The sequence below is a fragment of the Cervus elaphus genome, chromosome 19 (assembly GCF_910594005.1).
Source record: "Cervus elaphus chromosome 19, mCerEla1.1, whole genome shotgun sequence".
NCBI classification, from domain to species: Eukaryota; Metazoa; Chordata; class Mammalia; order Artiodactyla; family Cervidae; genus Cervus; species Cervus elaphus.
In genome coordinates, this window is record NC_057833.1 from 8,308,592 (window position 1) to 8,325,920 (window position 17,329).

Below are 17,329 nucleotides of genomic sequence, written 5' to 3' on the forward strand. Positions count from 1 at the left end.
TTCTTTGGCATTGCCTTTCTTTGGGATTGGAATGAAAACTGACATTTTCCAGTCCTATGGCCACTGCTGAGTTTTCCAAATTTGCTGGCATATTGAGTGTAGCACTTTCACAAGCATTTAGGATTTGAAATAGCTCACCTGGAATTCCATCACCTCCACTAGCTTTGTTCATAGTGATGCTTCCTCAGGCCCACCTGACTTCGGACTTCAGGATGTCGGCTGTAGGTGAGCCATTGTGATTATCTGAGACATTAAGATCATTTTTGTACAGTTCTTCTGGGTATTCTTGCCACCTATTCTTAATATCTTCTGCTTCTGTTAGGTCCATACCATTTCTATCCTTTATTTCTTACTCAGCCTTCATTTAATGAAATAACCTCTCCTTGGCATCTAACTCAGCTTCTGATTGATTCTTGTTATTATACTGTCATTTCTTGGTATACACTACTAGCGGCAGAGTCAGCAAGGTTGAAATTCCACTTGTAGATATATATCCCAGGGGACTGAAAGCAGCCAGTCAAACAGATACCCAGAGGGGGATGTTGACAGAAGTATTATTCACAGTAGCCAAAAGGTGGAAACAACCTGTTCATATTATAAACAAATTATAGTAAGTACCTACAATGGGATATTATTCAGCCATAAAGAAGAAAAGGTTCTGATACACGCCTCAATATGGATGAACCTTGGAGACAGAATACTAAGTGAAATAAGCTAGAGAAAAAGTTGCGTGATTCCACTCACATGAAATATCTAGAATAGGCAAATTCACAGAGATCGAAAGAAGATGGGAGGTTATCAGGGGCTGAGGAGAGGGGGGAATGGGGAGTTGTTGCTTTATGGGTGCAGCATTTCGGTTTGGGGTGGGGAAAGTATTTTGGAAATAGTGATGATGGTTGCACAATACTGACACCAATTAAAGCCATTGAAAATGGTTTAAATGGCAGCATTTACGTAATATGTATTTTACTACAATAAAAGATACATAGTTTGTATAATTTTTTTAAAAAGATACTGCCACCAGCACTCTTATGCACATGTTTCAACACGTAGTTAATTATATACAGGCATGTTGTTTTCCTGTATCATTTATATTTACCATTCTTACCATCTTAATAGATGACAGATTTCTTGAAGTCAGGGACTAGTCTAGATAGGAAGTAACATGGTTTTTGTTTGTCGAGGGTTTGGAGTTGGACATTTTTGAAATTCTGAAACCTTTTAGAGAGGGTTTGATATTTTCTTTGAATGTTGAATAAACTCAGCGTGACAAAGTGACATGAAGTCACTGACTGAGTTTTGAAACATAGATGTGTTCTTCTGACCTGCTCTCTGATCCTGAGGGACACTGTGCTTATTCAGCCTGATCCCATTGGAAGGAAGGCTGAAAAGTCTAGCACGGTGTGCTTTTATTTGCTCCGCTTGCTCTTTAAACAAGGAATTTGGATGATGAGGTCATGTGGATAGGAACCATATTGACTATTTTCCTGAGTCCTTTTTAAAGGTAATAAACATGTAGGTGCTTTCCCAGAATATAAATATTAATTCTTCTAGGAAGTTAAAATGTATTCCTTTGTCTTGTAAGCTCCTTTGGAGACTTTTAAAAATTGAATAGAGCCAATTCCTTGGTGGTACAGTGGTTAAGACTCGGCACTTTCTCTTCACTTTCTGGGCACAATCCCGATTGGGAAGCTAAAATCCCACAAGCTGTGTGGTGTAGTCAAAAAAAAAAAAAAAAAAGAATAGATAATGATGACAAGCTAATACAATTTATATTAAAATGAGTTTAATGTACATGTCAACATGCATGCATGCGCGGTCACTTGGCCGTGTCTGACTCTTTGCAACCCCATGGACTGTAGCCCACCAGGCTCTTCTGTTAATGGGATTATACCAGCAGAAATACTGGAGTGAGTTGCTGTTTCCTCTTCCAGGGGATCTTCCCAACCCTTACGAAAATAAGATCTTCAACCTCTTAGTTGTTTTGTTTCTGGGTGCCAGGATTTTCTTTGAAAAGAACTGAGATAAAAATGTGAGAAAATGTTAGCCCGCATATACCATTAATAATCTTGTATAAATTTCTGTTGTCTCATTCACTGTCTGTCTTGAATTTTGTATTATGGAGTCCACCCAACAAACTGGTAAGGAGCAATGACATGCTAAATACCAAAACTAACCTTCCCTTGTACTAATATTCTAGAGTCAACATTAGACATTGTTATTGATTTCACCTTCTTCAGACTTGAGAAAACCCTTTAGTCCTCGTGTGAGAGTTATTTTTGATAGATTTTCCTGCTGCTCCGAACAGGGTCAGTAAGTGTGCTCTAGGGAAGTCCTCAGTGTAGTGTGCGTTCAGACTATCAGGCAGTCTTGATAAAGTGCAGGTTCAGACTGGGAGACGTGAGGGGTGAAATTCTGCCTTTTAGATAAGCTCTTGAGTGATACCGATGCTGCTGGTCTGTGGGCCAGAGGAAGAACACTCTGTTTCAAATATCTGAGTTTGATACTTTGTTAAAATTGGACCCAATATAAGGTTGACAGAAGAAATGCAAGACACCCAAGATGTCCCATACAGTTATTTTGCACACAGTTGTATTAAAAAATTATTCATTGTTTATCTGAAATTTAATTTTGACTGGGCTAGACACAATATAGGTGTGTGTGAGTGCACACAAGGCAACTCTAAATTGCAATCTAAAGCATTTACAAAGTCATTTAAGTGTCATGTATTATGTTAGATGTAAACGATATGATTATTTTTATTTGGAGAGAAAGGCCCCATAGAATTAGGTCTGTTTCAGACTTAGTTTTTAGGCACTTATTTAGGTATTTTGCTTATATGCTTTTCAATACAATAATATATGTAAGGATTAATGGTGCACCTCGTCCCCAAGTATCTAGGGAATTCTTGAAAAATAGTGAAATCTGTACATTCCAAAATATACCTGAAAGCGTAGAAATGTCCTGGACTATCAATGTTTTAAGCTAGCAGTATGCAGTAATGGGCTTCACTGGTGGCTCAGATGGTGGAGAATCTGCCTGCAATGTGGCAGACCTGGGTTTGATCCCTGGGTTGGGGAAGGTAATGGCAACCCACTCCAGTGTTCTTGCATGGAGAATCCATGGACAGAGGAGCCTGGTGGACTGCAGTTCATAGGGTCACAAAGAGTCAGAAACGACTGAGTGACTAACACTTTCACTTTCATATGAAGGAATAAGATGTTAATATGATAGATTTAAACTTAGACTGTTTTATAGTTTTTTTCTTGTATGTTTTTGGCACCATGTACTGCTGGTATTTTCAAACCCTGTATAATAGCATTTCATGAGGATAATCTGTTGTCTATTAAAGCATACAGAAAGCAGTATAAATGCTTTTCTTTTTTTTTAGATTCTTTACAGAGTTGGAAGCAAGACATCAGAATAATATCTTCATAGAGGACATAAGTGACATTGTGGAGAAGCACACAGCATCCACATTTGACCCATATGTGAAATACTGCACAAATGAAGTCTACCAACAGCGGACACTGCAAAAATTGTTGTAAGCAGTATTGAATGTTGCGGCTTTAATGATCTAATTATATTTTAATTTGGTCACATTGATTGAAATTCATTGATCTCTTAAATTCAATGTCTTTTGGGAAGAGAGATGCTTTTGGGCAGGAGTGTTAGATTAGAAAAACCCAATTGTGGAGAATTTTCTTTAAAGCTCTTCTGAAATTATAGCTTGTTGAGTTTTTCCTTGTTTCTTTTTTTTAATTCCTGCAAGATTTGGGTGGCGGGGTGGGGGAGGGTAATGATGATGGATGATCATCATTCTGAATGGTGAGAAGGTTGTTCTTTAAGCTGTTATCTGGTCATTAAATAGTTTGCCTGAGGCCAAGATATAGTTCTTGAACTAGTGCCTAGGAGCCGAGTGTCCTCTAGTATTCTAATCTTCCTCCATTCAAATGACAACTCTGTATTTAGTTGTTTATGGGAATCACTCATCTTTTCCCTCTGGATGTTTAGGTGTGAGGAGAACAAGGATGGTCTGAAGGAAGGCAGTTTTTTTTTTTTTTTTTTTTTGAGTTCTTAAAGGCTCTAATTGTGGAACAAAAAAGAAGTAAACCTTAAATTTCCACACACACCTTTTCCCTTTGTTCTATTTAGGTTGCTGAGAGTTTTGGTGTGATGGATATGCCATCCCTAGTCTGAAAGCATTCAGCAGTGGTTCAGCAATGTCTGCATTGCTTTATTGGGGCCGGGGCTTGTTTATCCCCAGGAGCTCTGTGTCTGGCAGTACAGTTGGACATCGCTGTAAACTCAGCTTGGGGGCTGACTGGCTGTTGTCATCCTTCTGTGAGCTGTGGTGTTTATGACTGAAGCGTGGCACACTGGCCAGTCTCTAGACAATGTGAGAGACCCTCTGGTGATGATGACCTCATGGCTCCTTAGAGAAGCAGCCCCCACGTGGGTGAGAAGGGCTGATGATGCCCCCTCCACATCCTCCTTAAAATCTTGTACAGGCAGAGAGGAAACCCCACAGCTGCCAGCCCTAAATGAGGTTATTAGCACAAAGCAGGATTTGTCCGCACTGCCGGACATTTTGTCCTGGACTAGTCTTTGTTGTGGAGACTGTTCCATACATCGTAGCTCCCCAGGCTCCTGTCCACCAGCTGCTGGAAGCCCAGCCTCACCTCAGCTGTGATAACCAGAAATGTCTCCAGACCTTACCTGATGCCCTCATCTGCCATGGGAACTGCGATGTAAAGGTTACTGTTTAACTGTTGTAAAATCCAAGTGACAAGTGTAAAAGCCAAAGCCTGGAATTAGAGCTAAATTAAGTTTTGTTTTGCCAGATTAAAAAAAAAAATCAAAAAAACTTGAATAAGTACTCTGTACTTTATGTAACTCTTTAAAACTAAAGGTTTTATTTAAATTAGCTCAATAATATCGTCATTTGAGCTTTCACATGGAAATTAGTAGTTGTGTTTTCAGAATGTAAATTTACCTTTGGGGCTGTGACTTTGAGCTTTACCTGCACTTTGGAATCTGAAAACCAGCAAACAAACAACACCCAGGGTCCATCCTAGATTCAGAATCTTTGGAGGTGGCGGAAGTGATTTAAGTATGCAACTGGTTTAAAATTTAATTCTTTTTTAATTTCCTAAAATTTTTTTTCAAAGTTAGCAGGAAACTTAACTCCTCAGTTTAAGAAAAGGAAATTATAACATTTCTGAGTACTTTCTTTTAACTTGCTGTTCTGGGTGTTTCCTGATTTCTTTCTAGCAGCCTTGAAGCAAATCATCTAAGTTTCAAAGTATAATTTTTTGGAAAAAGGTTTCAGTTGCCAGTTTCAAGAAGCAGTTTCAGCTGCTTCTTGGCCTCCCTCACCCCTCACCAGGGGCTCACAGAATCTGAGGTCAACCCCTCCTCCACGTCCCCCTCACAAGTCACACTGTAACGCCACAGAGCTACCCTTAGGGTGAGGTGAGGTGACAGAACTCTCTGAGATGCCATGTCAGGGACCCGCTGAAAGTCAGAAGACCTTGGTTTGACTTCTGTCTTCACCGAATGCTAGATCTTTTATTTGGCAAGTTGGGGACCTTGCTGAGACTCCACATTCTTACTGGAATCCCCTTCAAAGTTACGTGGATGGTGCCACATGAGACCCTTCATGTCCGTGTATCTTGCTAAATTTCGTAGAAATGTTGTGGCAGTGTTGTTCCGTTCTAGCATCACTGGGAGAGGAGGGATATTCTGGCTGACATAGTCAGAAAGTTTTCTGTCTTAGAAGCTTTGGAAAAGTCCAAAAGCCTGCTAGTAAGTAAATCCTGAGGTTTCTTTCTTAGGTTATTATCTCAGGCTAGAGACGTGGCTTAAAACACCTGTGTCATTTTTTTTAGTGGAATGTTTGCAGATGATCAGATATGAGATGTAGTGTATATACTAATTTTTAATGTATACATTCACCATTATGATACCACTGCTTTCTTCATTTGTTTACTTTCTACTTCTAAAAATTTCTGGCACCTATATTTTCATCTTATTATTCTTATTACTACCTTAAACTTATATTCAGTCTTGACTGTCAAGAGACGAAGCCATCCATGTCCACCTATTATGTGTTTATGTTGTTTATATATTTAAAAATCATTGATAATCTATACGTTTATCACAGTGTTTTATAATACATTTTGACTTGCCTCTTAACTTAAAGAGGAAATACTTTGAAGTTCTGTCTTTTTGTTTTCCCTCAGAGCCACCAACCCATCTTTCAAGGAAGTTCTGTCCCGAATCGAGTCCCATGAAGACTGCAGGAACCTCCCCATGATCTCCTTCCTCATTCTCCCCATGCAGAGGGTGACCCGCCTGCCCCTGCTGATGGACGTAAGATGTGACCTGGTGTCTTCTTCCTCTGCGGATAGCTGTTGCTGCAACAAATCTGATTAAGAAAATTATTCTTCTTCTGCTTAAACTATATCCCTTCTATAACATTTCCCAATTCAGTGAGAAGGTGCTGTTTGGCTAGAAAGTCCCACATGGGAAACTGTCTTCACTTTAGGCTTGTGTGGTCGCTCTAAAGAAGTTAGATTACAACCCTCACTTAACATTTTCTGAAATGGGAAGAACATTGACTTTGAGGTCCGGAGTCCTGAATTCCTTTGCGGCTGAAACGCCAGGCGTGAGACCTTGGCCTGTCACTTCACCTCTCTGGGCCTCAGTCTCCTTGTTGGGTCACTAGGATCCCTTTCTCTGTCATCTTCCAAGCTGCTACATGTGTGCTCACTTGCTTTAGTCATGTTCGACTCTTTGCAACCCCTCGGACGGTAGCCCACCAGGCTCCTCTGTTCGTGGGGTTTTCCAGCTAAGAGAACTGGAGTGGGTTGCCATGCCCTCCTCCAGGGGATCTTGCCGACCCGGGGATTGAACCCGCGTCTCTTCTTGCATTGGGAGACAGCTTCTTTACTGCCGGTGCCACCTGGGATGCCCCAAGTTGCCAAAGGGCTCCCATTTCACATGGGAAGAGTCTCTGCAGCATCACAAGGCATAAACCTGCCCTCGTTTGCATTGCTCAGAGTGAGTGAGGAAAATCCAGACATCTGATCTTATCGCAGGGAGCATTCATGAAGAAAACACGTACTTGCTTGTGAGCAGTGCAGGCCGTGACTGCGGGGAGAGCAGAGGCGGGCCGGCGGGGAGCACGGCGGGGAGGACCGCCAGGCGGTGGCCCCGGACGGCTGCACACTGGCTGGGCCCGAACCGCCGCGGCAGCCGCAGGAGAAAGGGGTGACTGATGTGCCTCCCATCCGGCTGGTGTGCCCACAAGCGCCTTTTCCTTTTTTTTTTTTTAAATAAAATTGACCTATAGTTGATTTTTGATATTGTGTTAGTTTCAGGTGTATAGCAAGGTGATTCAGATATACCATATGTATATATATTTTTTCAGATTATTTTCCATTATAGGTTATTAGAAGATATTTACTTTTTCATACAGTAACTCGTTGTTCCTTATCTGTTTTATATGTAGTAGTTTGTATCTGTTAATCCCAAACTCCTGATTTATCCGTCCCCTGCTTTCCTCTCTCCTTTGGTAACTTTAAGTTTTCTGCGTCTGTGAGTTTTTTCTTTTATCTTTAGGTTCATTTGTATTGTTTTTTTGGATTCCACATATGTGATATCATATGGTATTTATCTTTCTCTGTCAGACTTCCTTCACTTAGTGTGATAATCTCTAGGTCTATTCATGTTGCTGCAAATGGCGTGATTTCGTCCTTTTTATGTCTAGTACTCCATTACACATACGAACCGCACCTTAAATCAGTTGTCTGTTGATGGGCATTCCGGCTGCTCCCGTATCTTAGCTATTGTGAACAGTGCTGCTCGGAGTATCAGGTCGCGTGCATCTTTCTGAATTAGAGTTTTTGTTTTTTTCCGTGTATATGCCCAGGAGTGGGATTGCTAGATCATATGGTAGTTCAAAGAGTATCTTTCTGATCAAGTTAAAATATCTTGGCATAGTTCTGCTTTAAATTTGGATGATAATATAATGTCAGCTTTGACATGCTTGCTTTTTATAAGTCAAAATACAGGATAAAAATATAGCAAAAATTAAGATTGTCTAAGATTACAAAATAAATTCCATTTTCTCTATTCCATTATAAGTTCAAAGAAGCAGTGAAATTTAGAAATTAGTAAAAGGGTGGGATTGTGGTCACTTTCTTGGCCCAGCCGCACAGTGTTGAGGTTCAGCTGTCTTTTCAGAACTCACAGCACTTGCTGCTCTCCTAGGTCACCTCAGTCTACTACCTTTGCACCCATCCTTGTCCATCTTGTGTGATTTAGGGACTTCTCTCCTTGTTAATATTGGGAAACTTGCAGTTTTGCAAATCTAGCTCTGATTTTTTGTATCAATATTTATCATGTGTATCACACAGACTCTAAAAAGAAATGATACTTTTTGGGGTCAGAGACTCTTTTGAGATTGTAGATTAAGCTGTAGTCATTCTTCCCTAGTGTGTGCAAAATTTTACATAAAATTAAAGTGTACAAAAGAAACTATGGCCTTCTCCCAGAAATAAAAACTAATATTTTTCAAACTGCTTTTGTACTCATTAGTGGGTCATGAAATTGACTTTTGAATGATGAGTAGTGTTTTTAGAAAATGAATATAGAGTAGAACACACAGTATATGATATATACATTGTTCATAATGTGATTAAATATTATTTCATAAAAAACTTTCATTTTGTGTGCATGTGTACTAGTTGCAGTGTAAAAATATTTCTTACAGTGGGGTCATAGTCGAAAAAATTTTGAGTACATTAATATAAAACCACCAGTGGTCCGGTCTGTGCTTCTTACATGTCACACACAGCATTCCTGACACCTGACTTTGAGATTCACAGGCTTGGTGTTCCTCTGCGTGTAAGGTAGTTTCTGGTGTTTGCTAGTTTCTGGTGTCTTCCCCTTCCGCTGGATACCTGTTGCCCTCATCTGTGGCCCATGTGTGAGAATTGGGCCACTGGGCAGAATCTCAATGTACTTAAAACATGATCTCTTCAATTTTACTTCATTTGGAGATTTAGTTACACTTGTTAATTGAGGTTAACATTTTCAACAATTGAAATGGTTCTGTTGGCTTTGAATGGATATAGTTTCAAAAGTTATGTATAATTCATTATGTCTTCAGTTGACAATTTTTGAACTCAATTTTACCATCACAAAAATTGCAATATAAGCATATCAAGAAAAAACCCAGCAGCCATTTTTTCTTGACCTTTTTCTTCACATGATATCATCTGCAAATGTAATAACCTGTAATAATGATGATGATAACAGGGATCATTGAAGTAATTTTGTCATTGATTGGAGACCTACTGTATGCAGGTTATTCATAAAGAACTTCCCATGCATTATCATTTAACTTTTTTAACAGCCTTGTGGCTTTATAGGTGGCTTTATCTCAATTTTACAGATGAGGAAACTGAGGCTTATAGAAGCTTATAAGGGAAGGTGACTTGCCCAAGGTCGAATAGCTCATAAGGAGCAGATCTAGAATTAGAAACCAGATTCACCCACCTCTGAAGTCTATCCTCTTATTAAATCATCCTCTGGATGAACATGGATTCTATGCCTTTAAAGACTATTTACTATTTTAATGTCATCTTTATACTCATCCATAGTATTGTCTTCAGCATTGTTAAGTTTGCTATGAGTAAGAGTATATGGCTGGACATTGGTTTTATTTTACTTAATAGAATAAATCAGCTGATTTTGCTCTTCTTTTATTTCATTGCAGACTATCTGTCAAAAGACACCTAAGGACTCTCCGAAATATGAAGTCTGCAAAAGAGCCTTAAAGGAAGTGAGCAAGGTAACTGTTGAGTAGCTTATCAGACAATAAAACACTCAGATCCCTCAGAAGAGAACCTGTCTGGATTTGATGCTAAAAACTGGTTGATTCTCACAGCCATTTGTGCACCATTCTTTAAGTAGTTGAAAAACAAAATTATGTTTCCTATACTCAAGTGAAATTGGTATTTTTACTATTTCAGACAGTCTTAAGGGCCTTTAGAGATCTCATTTTCTTTTGGTGTCTGAATAGCTGTTTATTCATTCTCTCATTCAAGAAACATTTATTGCATATCCACTACAGTGCCAGGGACAATGCCAGCCCCTGAAAATGTGAGGATGAGTAAGACACGTGTGGTTACTGCCCTCATGGAATGTGCTGTACAAAGGGGAAGGCAGACATGAAATAAGAGTTACAATAAAGGATGGTGAGTGACATGAGAGGAAGAACATAGAAATGTTGAAGCTGGAACCTGGAGCAAGAGCAGCTTTGAGCCAGGGACTGGGGAGGGGTGTTTCAGGAACATGCAAAGACCCAAAGACTTGTTTGTAGAATTTGAACTAGAATGTTCTTCACGTGACTAAAGCCCAGTCCAGGAGAGAGAGCGCAGAGGACCCATGTTAAGGAATTGTGAACCTTATCCTAGGATGCTGTGGGAGCTACAAATTCATGTGCTGTGAAGTTGGCAGTGAGCATGGGCCCCAGTGATGAAGCCTTTACAGTTGCTTAGGTTACAGATGACCAGAGCCTATACTGATATGATACTAGAAGGCAAAGAAGCAAACCTACAACATTGGGGAGGTAGGCGTGGAGATGACTTGGGTGGGTATATTTATGGACATGAGCCAAGGAAAATCGTCCCTGTCTCGGGCAACTAGATGGATACTCTTACTTCCACAGTATGAGCATAGGGAGAAGCTGACGATTCCATCGTGTGTGTGTTGGAATTGAGATTCCTATAGAATATCCAAGTCAGGAGCTCAGTGGAGAGACTTGAACTGGAGACATGTATCATTCCTAATTCAAATCAATCACTACTACCTTCCTCCTTTTTCTGTGTGAATTTTTTTCTAGCTTCTCGGTTACAACCAAATAGAATCTGACAATCTCTTTCATATCCAAGACTCAACTTCTCCAAGTAGCTTCTCCTACAGATGCCCCCATCCACTACAGGATTTGGGGTCCTGGAGGAGGAGACATTGGTTTGTGGATCATCAGTATGGGCATGATTTTTGAAGCTGGGAAAGTGGGTAAAAAGTACCCAGGAGTGTGTAGAGTAAGAAGAGTAAGAAGTAAGAAGAGTAAGACTGTATAGTCCGTGGAGTTCTCCAGGCCAGAATTCTGGAGTGGGTAGCCTTTCCCTTCTCCAGGGCATCTTCCCAACCCAGGGATGGAACCCAGGTCTCCCGCATTGCAGGCGGATTCTTTACCAGCTGAGCCACAAGGGAAGCCCAAGAATACTGGAGTGGGTAGCCTGTCCCTTCTCTGGTGGATCTTCCTGATCCAAGAATTGAACTGGGGGTCTCCTGCATTGCAGGCAGATTCTTTACCAACTGAGCTATCAGGGGAGCCCTCTAATGGTCTGGCAAATGGCGTGTAATTTGGTGGAATGAAGGGCAGCCCCGCTGGTTGCTCTGGAAAGACAAAGGGAGATAATGATCGCTGCATGCACTGGGTATATTTATTATCAGGTGAGTTGTGTCCTTGTGGGGTAGGTGTGGAAGCCAGATTGGCGCGTGTGGAGGGTGAGACTGTGCGGCCAGTGAGTGTAGCCGTTTCAACCGCTGGGCTCTGAGGGTAAAATGAGTTGAAAGGGAAGTGAGGGAGGGTCTTCTTTTGTTTAAAGGTTAGAAAATTGTGGGTATGTTTAAATGCTAACAGGAATAGTTCGCTGAGAAAATGCAGCTGAAGGTTTGAGAATCAGTGAGGATATGAGATGAGCTAGACCCAGGAGAGCAAAGCTCATGATCACAGAAACATCCTAAGCATCTCTAAGCTGCCTCGAGTTTTGTGCATCTTTGTGATACTTGACTATGAAGCACTGTTTCTTTCAATCAACTTTATCAATTGAACTTTATGTTGAATTTTATTGTTTCAACTTTATTTTTTAAATATTTTTATGTGGACCATTTTTAAAGTTTTTATTGAATTTGTTACATTATTGCTTCTTTTTTATGTTTGGGGTTCTTGACCCCAAGGCTTGTGGGATCTTAGTTCCCTGACCAAGGATTGAATCCGCACCCCATGCTTTGGAAGGCAAAGACAGACTCCACCACTGGACCATCAGGGAAGTCCCTCAGTCAACTTTAAACTGACTCCATTTTTTATTTATCCTCATCCTTGCCAATAATTACTACAAAATCATGAGTTTTATAAGCTAGTTGTTCATTTTTCTAACATTTTTATACTAAAAATTAGTTTATCTGTGTCTTAGCCCATTTGGGCTGCTAGAACAAAGTACCACAGACTGATTGGCTTATAAACAGCAAATTTTTTTCTCAGTTCTGGAGGCTGGAAGTCTGAGATCAGGGAACCAGCAGAGTTGACTGGGATCCCTCTTCCAGCCAGGTTGCAGACTTCTTGCAGCCTTGACAAGGCAGAAGGGAGCAAGGCGGCTCTTTGGGACTTTTTGTATAAAGCACAACCCCATTCATGAGGGCTCGATCCCATGACTTCTGAGCAACTCCCAAAGGTCCCCACTTCCTAGTACCATCGTCTTTGGGAGTTAAGATTTCAATATGTATTTTGGGAGGATGTGAACATTTAGAATATAGTGATCTGCCAACCGCTTGAATGCATCTCTTGCTCCATCAGAGAAGGAGATACACATATCCCACTTTGCAAAACACTAAGTGAAGAAACTTAGCCTGACAGGTATGAAGTTGCCTACGATCCTGCTGCCCGTGGGTCTCTCCTCCAGGACCCCAAATCCTGTAGTGGATGGGGGCATCCGTAGGAGAAGCTACTTGGAGAAGTTGAGTCTTGGATATGAAAGAGATTGTCAGATTCTGTTTGGTTGTAACTGAGAAGCTAGAAAAAACTTCACACAGAAAAAGGAGGAAGGTAGTAGTGATTGATTTGAATTAGGAATGATACCTAATTTTTTCGAGACTTTTACGTCCCAGTTTGAATAGACTGCTATGTTCCTTTAGGCATCGCTGTTTCACTTGATTTGGCACTGGTGCTTTTAGGGCAGGCTGGCAAAAATTAATTGCCTTACCTTGATACAGGGCTTCCCAGGTGATGGTAGTGGTAAAGAACCCGCCTGCCAGTGCAAGAGACTTAACAAACGTGGGCTTGATTCCCGGGTTGGGAAGATCCCCTGGAGGAGAGCATGAGGACCCACTCCAGTATTCTTGCCTGGAGAATCCCATAGACAGAGGAGCTGGTGGGCTGCAGTCCGTGGGGTCGCACAGTCAGAAATGACTGAAGCAACTAAGCATGCAGTACCTTGGTACTTACTACGTGAAAGACCATCTGTGAAGATTTGCTGTTTCAGTGACCTAAGCAAGTGTTTTCCCTAGGACAGCGTTTTTCTCTCTTGCGTAGGAGTCACGGACGTCAGGATTATAACCTCAGTCTCTAGATGTAGGAAACTGAGGTCATCAGTACCGCCAGCTCAAGGATTCATCTTCTTTTTATTTGTGCAGGTTACCGGTGGGTTTTTATAGATGGGAAAACAACGTCAGTATTCTTAACCAAAAGATTATGCTACACAGAGCGTTTATGGTTCGAAATCAAAATGCAGACTTTCACTTGCTTGCTCTTTCTGAAATGAGAGAAACTGAGAGTTCCCAATACTTATGTTACAGTGAATTTGGTGTGTTGAGACCCAAATTTTTAGAAGCAGATTCCACCTAGGGCCCTTGGGCAAGTCTCTCTAAATCATTACTCATTCTTGGGGAAAAATGAGTAATGTGTTTTTTGGTGATCAAAATGCTAATGAAATGTATTTGCCTAGTGCAAATAATACTTCAGCGAAATTGTTCGTGTGTATTGATGAAATGATGATGACAATTTTTCTGAATTGGGGCAGTTGGAGAGACTTATTAACTTAGTCTGAAAACAGGATGTTTCTATCAAGTGAAACATGTATGTACTTTCTGATTTTCTGCTCCTTTGAGGGAGGTGGAGCTGGGAGGAGGGAAATTTCCTGGGAACCTGATAGTTCAGCTGATGCAGAGCTGTCTGTGTCTAAGGAATGGTGGTCAAGAGATGGTTTCTGATGCCAATGAAATCTCCCCTGCTCTTGCCTTCTATTTATTCTCCCACAGAAAGAGAATAACTGCTTTAACTTACACCTCATAAAAATTCTACTTCTATTTGGAGATAGTATTAAGTTCTGAGCTCTTCTGCTAGTGGCAGAAGAGCCAAGTCCTCTTGAATCTTTTCCTGTAACTTACCGCTTCAGCTGTTTACAAAGAGGTAGATAGCTGTTAACACGAAAAGATCTCTAAGCTGTATTAAGTGAAGAACATGAAGTTGCAGAACAGAAGAAATAGCATAATGACATCTAGATAATCAAGTGCGTTTATATACATATTTGTGTCAGAAGTAGTATTTAGTATCACACTCAAGCTTTCAACTGTGGTTGCTGATGGTGAAGAGACGGGGGTGTGGCAGGGAGGAATTTATGTTTTGTTTTGTTTTTTTTCACTATTTAAGTATTGCTCTGAAAGAATGTGTGTAAAGTTTACAAAGGTACATTTTTAAAAGTCAGAAGTGTCCATTACAGAAAATTTGAAAGTTTGAAATGAGAGAAAACAAAATGTATTAGTAGTCTTGTTGAAGGTAATGGCTGTTGTCATTTTATTTTTTTGTGTGTGTGCTTCCAGTGAATGTAAATGTACGTTTAAACATGGATTCATGCGGTGCCCATTTCATTTACTGTTCTAAATAGTGCTGCATGGCCTTGCATAAATGGCTGTGCTCCTCTGATGATTTCTGTTGTAAAGTTTCCAGAAGTGGGTTTATTGGTGGGGAAAGCTTGGTATGTTTTAAGTGCCCCCAAGTACCTGTAAGAAAAATTGTCCCCGTGTCCATGACAACCGGAAGTATTTCTAAGTATCTTCCCCCCAGCATCTAATATTCTTTTCATCTTTGTGAATTTGACAAATTGAAAATATTTTGTTTTTATTTATACTTCATTAGAGAGATTGAGGTTTTTTCCCCACACATAAGTTTTGCCTAAAGCAAAAAATTTAGTGAACTAAATTTAATAAAGCTTTGACAGATGTTGAAGGAAGGCACAGTTTCAATATGCAGAGGCTGATTTTACGGAAAATACGAGAGCACACATATCCAAATTAGTGCTTGTCCCTTAAAATAGTCACTACACAGAGTCCACTGAGGATACCATTCCTTGGGGAACGTTTTTGTTTTTCATATGCCTTCAGAAGTGGTGGCTGATGAACTTGGTATTTGGAAGTTTAGGAAATAAAGATGATGAATTTATTTTCCATTTTCCCTTTCATTTTAAAATGGGATAAAGGAATTGTCCCCCCCCCCCACCCTCCCCTTCTATTTTTTACTTTTTTTTACCTTTTGGAAAATTTTTCATTATTAGTTTGCCACCATTTCGCACCTGAAGAATATAAAATTAACATTTATCCTTGTACTTTGAGGAAGAGGAACATTGATCACGAGAATATACTACATAGGTATATGAGACCATTTTCTAATGAGAAATTCTAGAGCTGTCCTCTTCTCAGGGCCGTTGACTTCCCAGCAGAAGAACAGCGGTGTAGTTTCTTGCTCAGTGATACTGAGGACACTTGTAGAGTTGCACTGCCCAATGCAGAAGCCAGCAGCCAGTTGTTGTTGAGTCACTGAGTCATGTTCAACTCTTTTCGACCCCGTGGACTGTCACTTCAGGCTCCGCTGTCCTCCATCATCTCCGGGAGGTGGCTCACATTCGTGTCCATCAAGTTGGTGATGCTATCTAACCACCTCATCCCCTGCCGCTCTCTTCTCCTTTTGCCCTCAGTCTTCCCCGGCATCAAGGTCTTTTCCAATGAGTTTGTCCCCCCACCTTTTTTATCCCCAAACTTATTTGTCTTTAATTGAAGGAAAATTGCTTCACAATATCGTGTGGGCCTCTGCCATCCATCAACATGCGTCAGCCGTAGGTACACACATGCCCCCGCCCCCTTTAAATTCCCTCCCACCAAGCATCCTTTCTCACCCCTCTAGGTTGTTACAAAGCCCTGGTTTGAGTTCCTTGAGTCATAGAGCAAATTCCCATTGGTTACCTATTTTATACACAGTAGGGTGTATGCTTCTCTGTCACTCTCTCCATCTGTCCTACCCTCACCTTCCTCCTCCCGACCCACGTCCGTAAATCTGTTCTCTATGACTGTATCTCCACTGTTGCCCTGTGAATAGGTTGGTCAGTACTGTCTTTCTAGATTCCGTATATGTGAGTAATATATTACGATATTAGTTTTTCTCACTTACTTCATTCCGTATAATAGGCTGTAGGTTCTTCTACCTCATTAGAACTGACTCAAATGGATTCATTTTTTATGGCTAAGGAATATTCTATTGTCTACATGTACCAAATTCTTTATCCATTTATCTGATGTTGGATATCTAGGTGGCTACCATGTATTAGCTATTATATAAATAGTTATGCAGTGGACATTAGGGTACATGTGCCTTTTTCAATTTTGGTTTCCTCAGGGTATATGCCCAGTAGTGGGATTGCTGGATCATATGATAGTTCTACTCCCAGTTTTTTGAGGAATCGCCATACTGTGTTCCATAGTGGCTGTATCAATTTCCATTCCCACCAACATTGCAAAATGGTTCCCTTTTCTCCACACCCTCTCCAGCATTTATTGTTTGTAGACTCTTTGATGATGGCTGTTCTGACTGGCATGAGGTGATACCTCTTTGTAGTTTTGATTTGCACTTGATGTTGAGCATCTTTTCATATGTTTGTTAGCCATTTGTAAGTCTTCTCTGGAGAAATGTCTGTTTAGGTCTTCTGCCCATTTTTTTGATAGAGTTTCTCTGGTATTCAGTTGAAGGAGCTGCTTATATATTTTGGAAATCAATCCTTTGTCAGTTATTTCATTTGCTAGTTTTTTCCCATTCTAAGGGTTGTCTTTTCACCTTGTTTGTAGTTTTCCTTCCTGTGCAAAAGCTTTTAAGCCTAATTAGGTCCCACTTGTCTATTTTTGTTTTTATTTTCAGCATTCTAGGAGGTGGGTCATAGAGGATCTTGCTATGATTTATGTTATACATTGTTCTGCCTGTGTTTTTCTCTAAAAGTTTTATAGTTTCTGGTCTTATATTTAAGTCTTAATTCATTTTGAGTTTATCTTTGTGTATAAGGTTAGGAAGTGTACATTGTTCTATACGTAGCTGTCCAGTTTCCCCAGCACCACTTATTGAAGAGACTGTCTTTCCCCCATTTTATATTCTTGCCTCCTTTGTCAAAGGTAGGGTGCCCATAGATGCCTGGGTTTATCTCTGGGCTTTCTA

At 40.4% G+C, this 17,329-nt stretch overlaps 1 protein-coding gene across 1 annotated transcript in view; it reads left to right on the plus strand.

The window, feature by feature from the left end:
* Positions 1-17,329, plus strand: part of ARHGEF26 (Rho guanine nucleotide exchange factor 26) — a 134,089-nt gene that overhangs the window by 68,613 nt on the left and 48,147 nt on the right. The window contains exons 7-9 of the mRNA XM_043875473.1: positions 3,392-3,544; positions 6,246-6,375; positions 9,788-9,862. Coding sequence (XP_043731408.1) covers positions 3,392-3,544; positions 6,246-6,375; positions 9,788-9,862 — 358 coding nt within the window. The remainder of the gene's footprint in view (positions 1-3,391; positions 3,545-6,245; positions 6,376-9,787; positions 9,863-17,329) is intronic.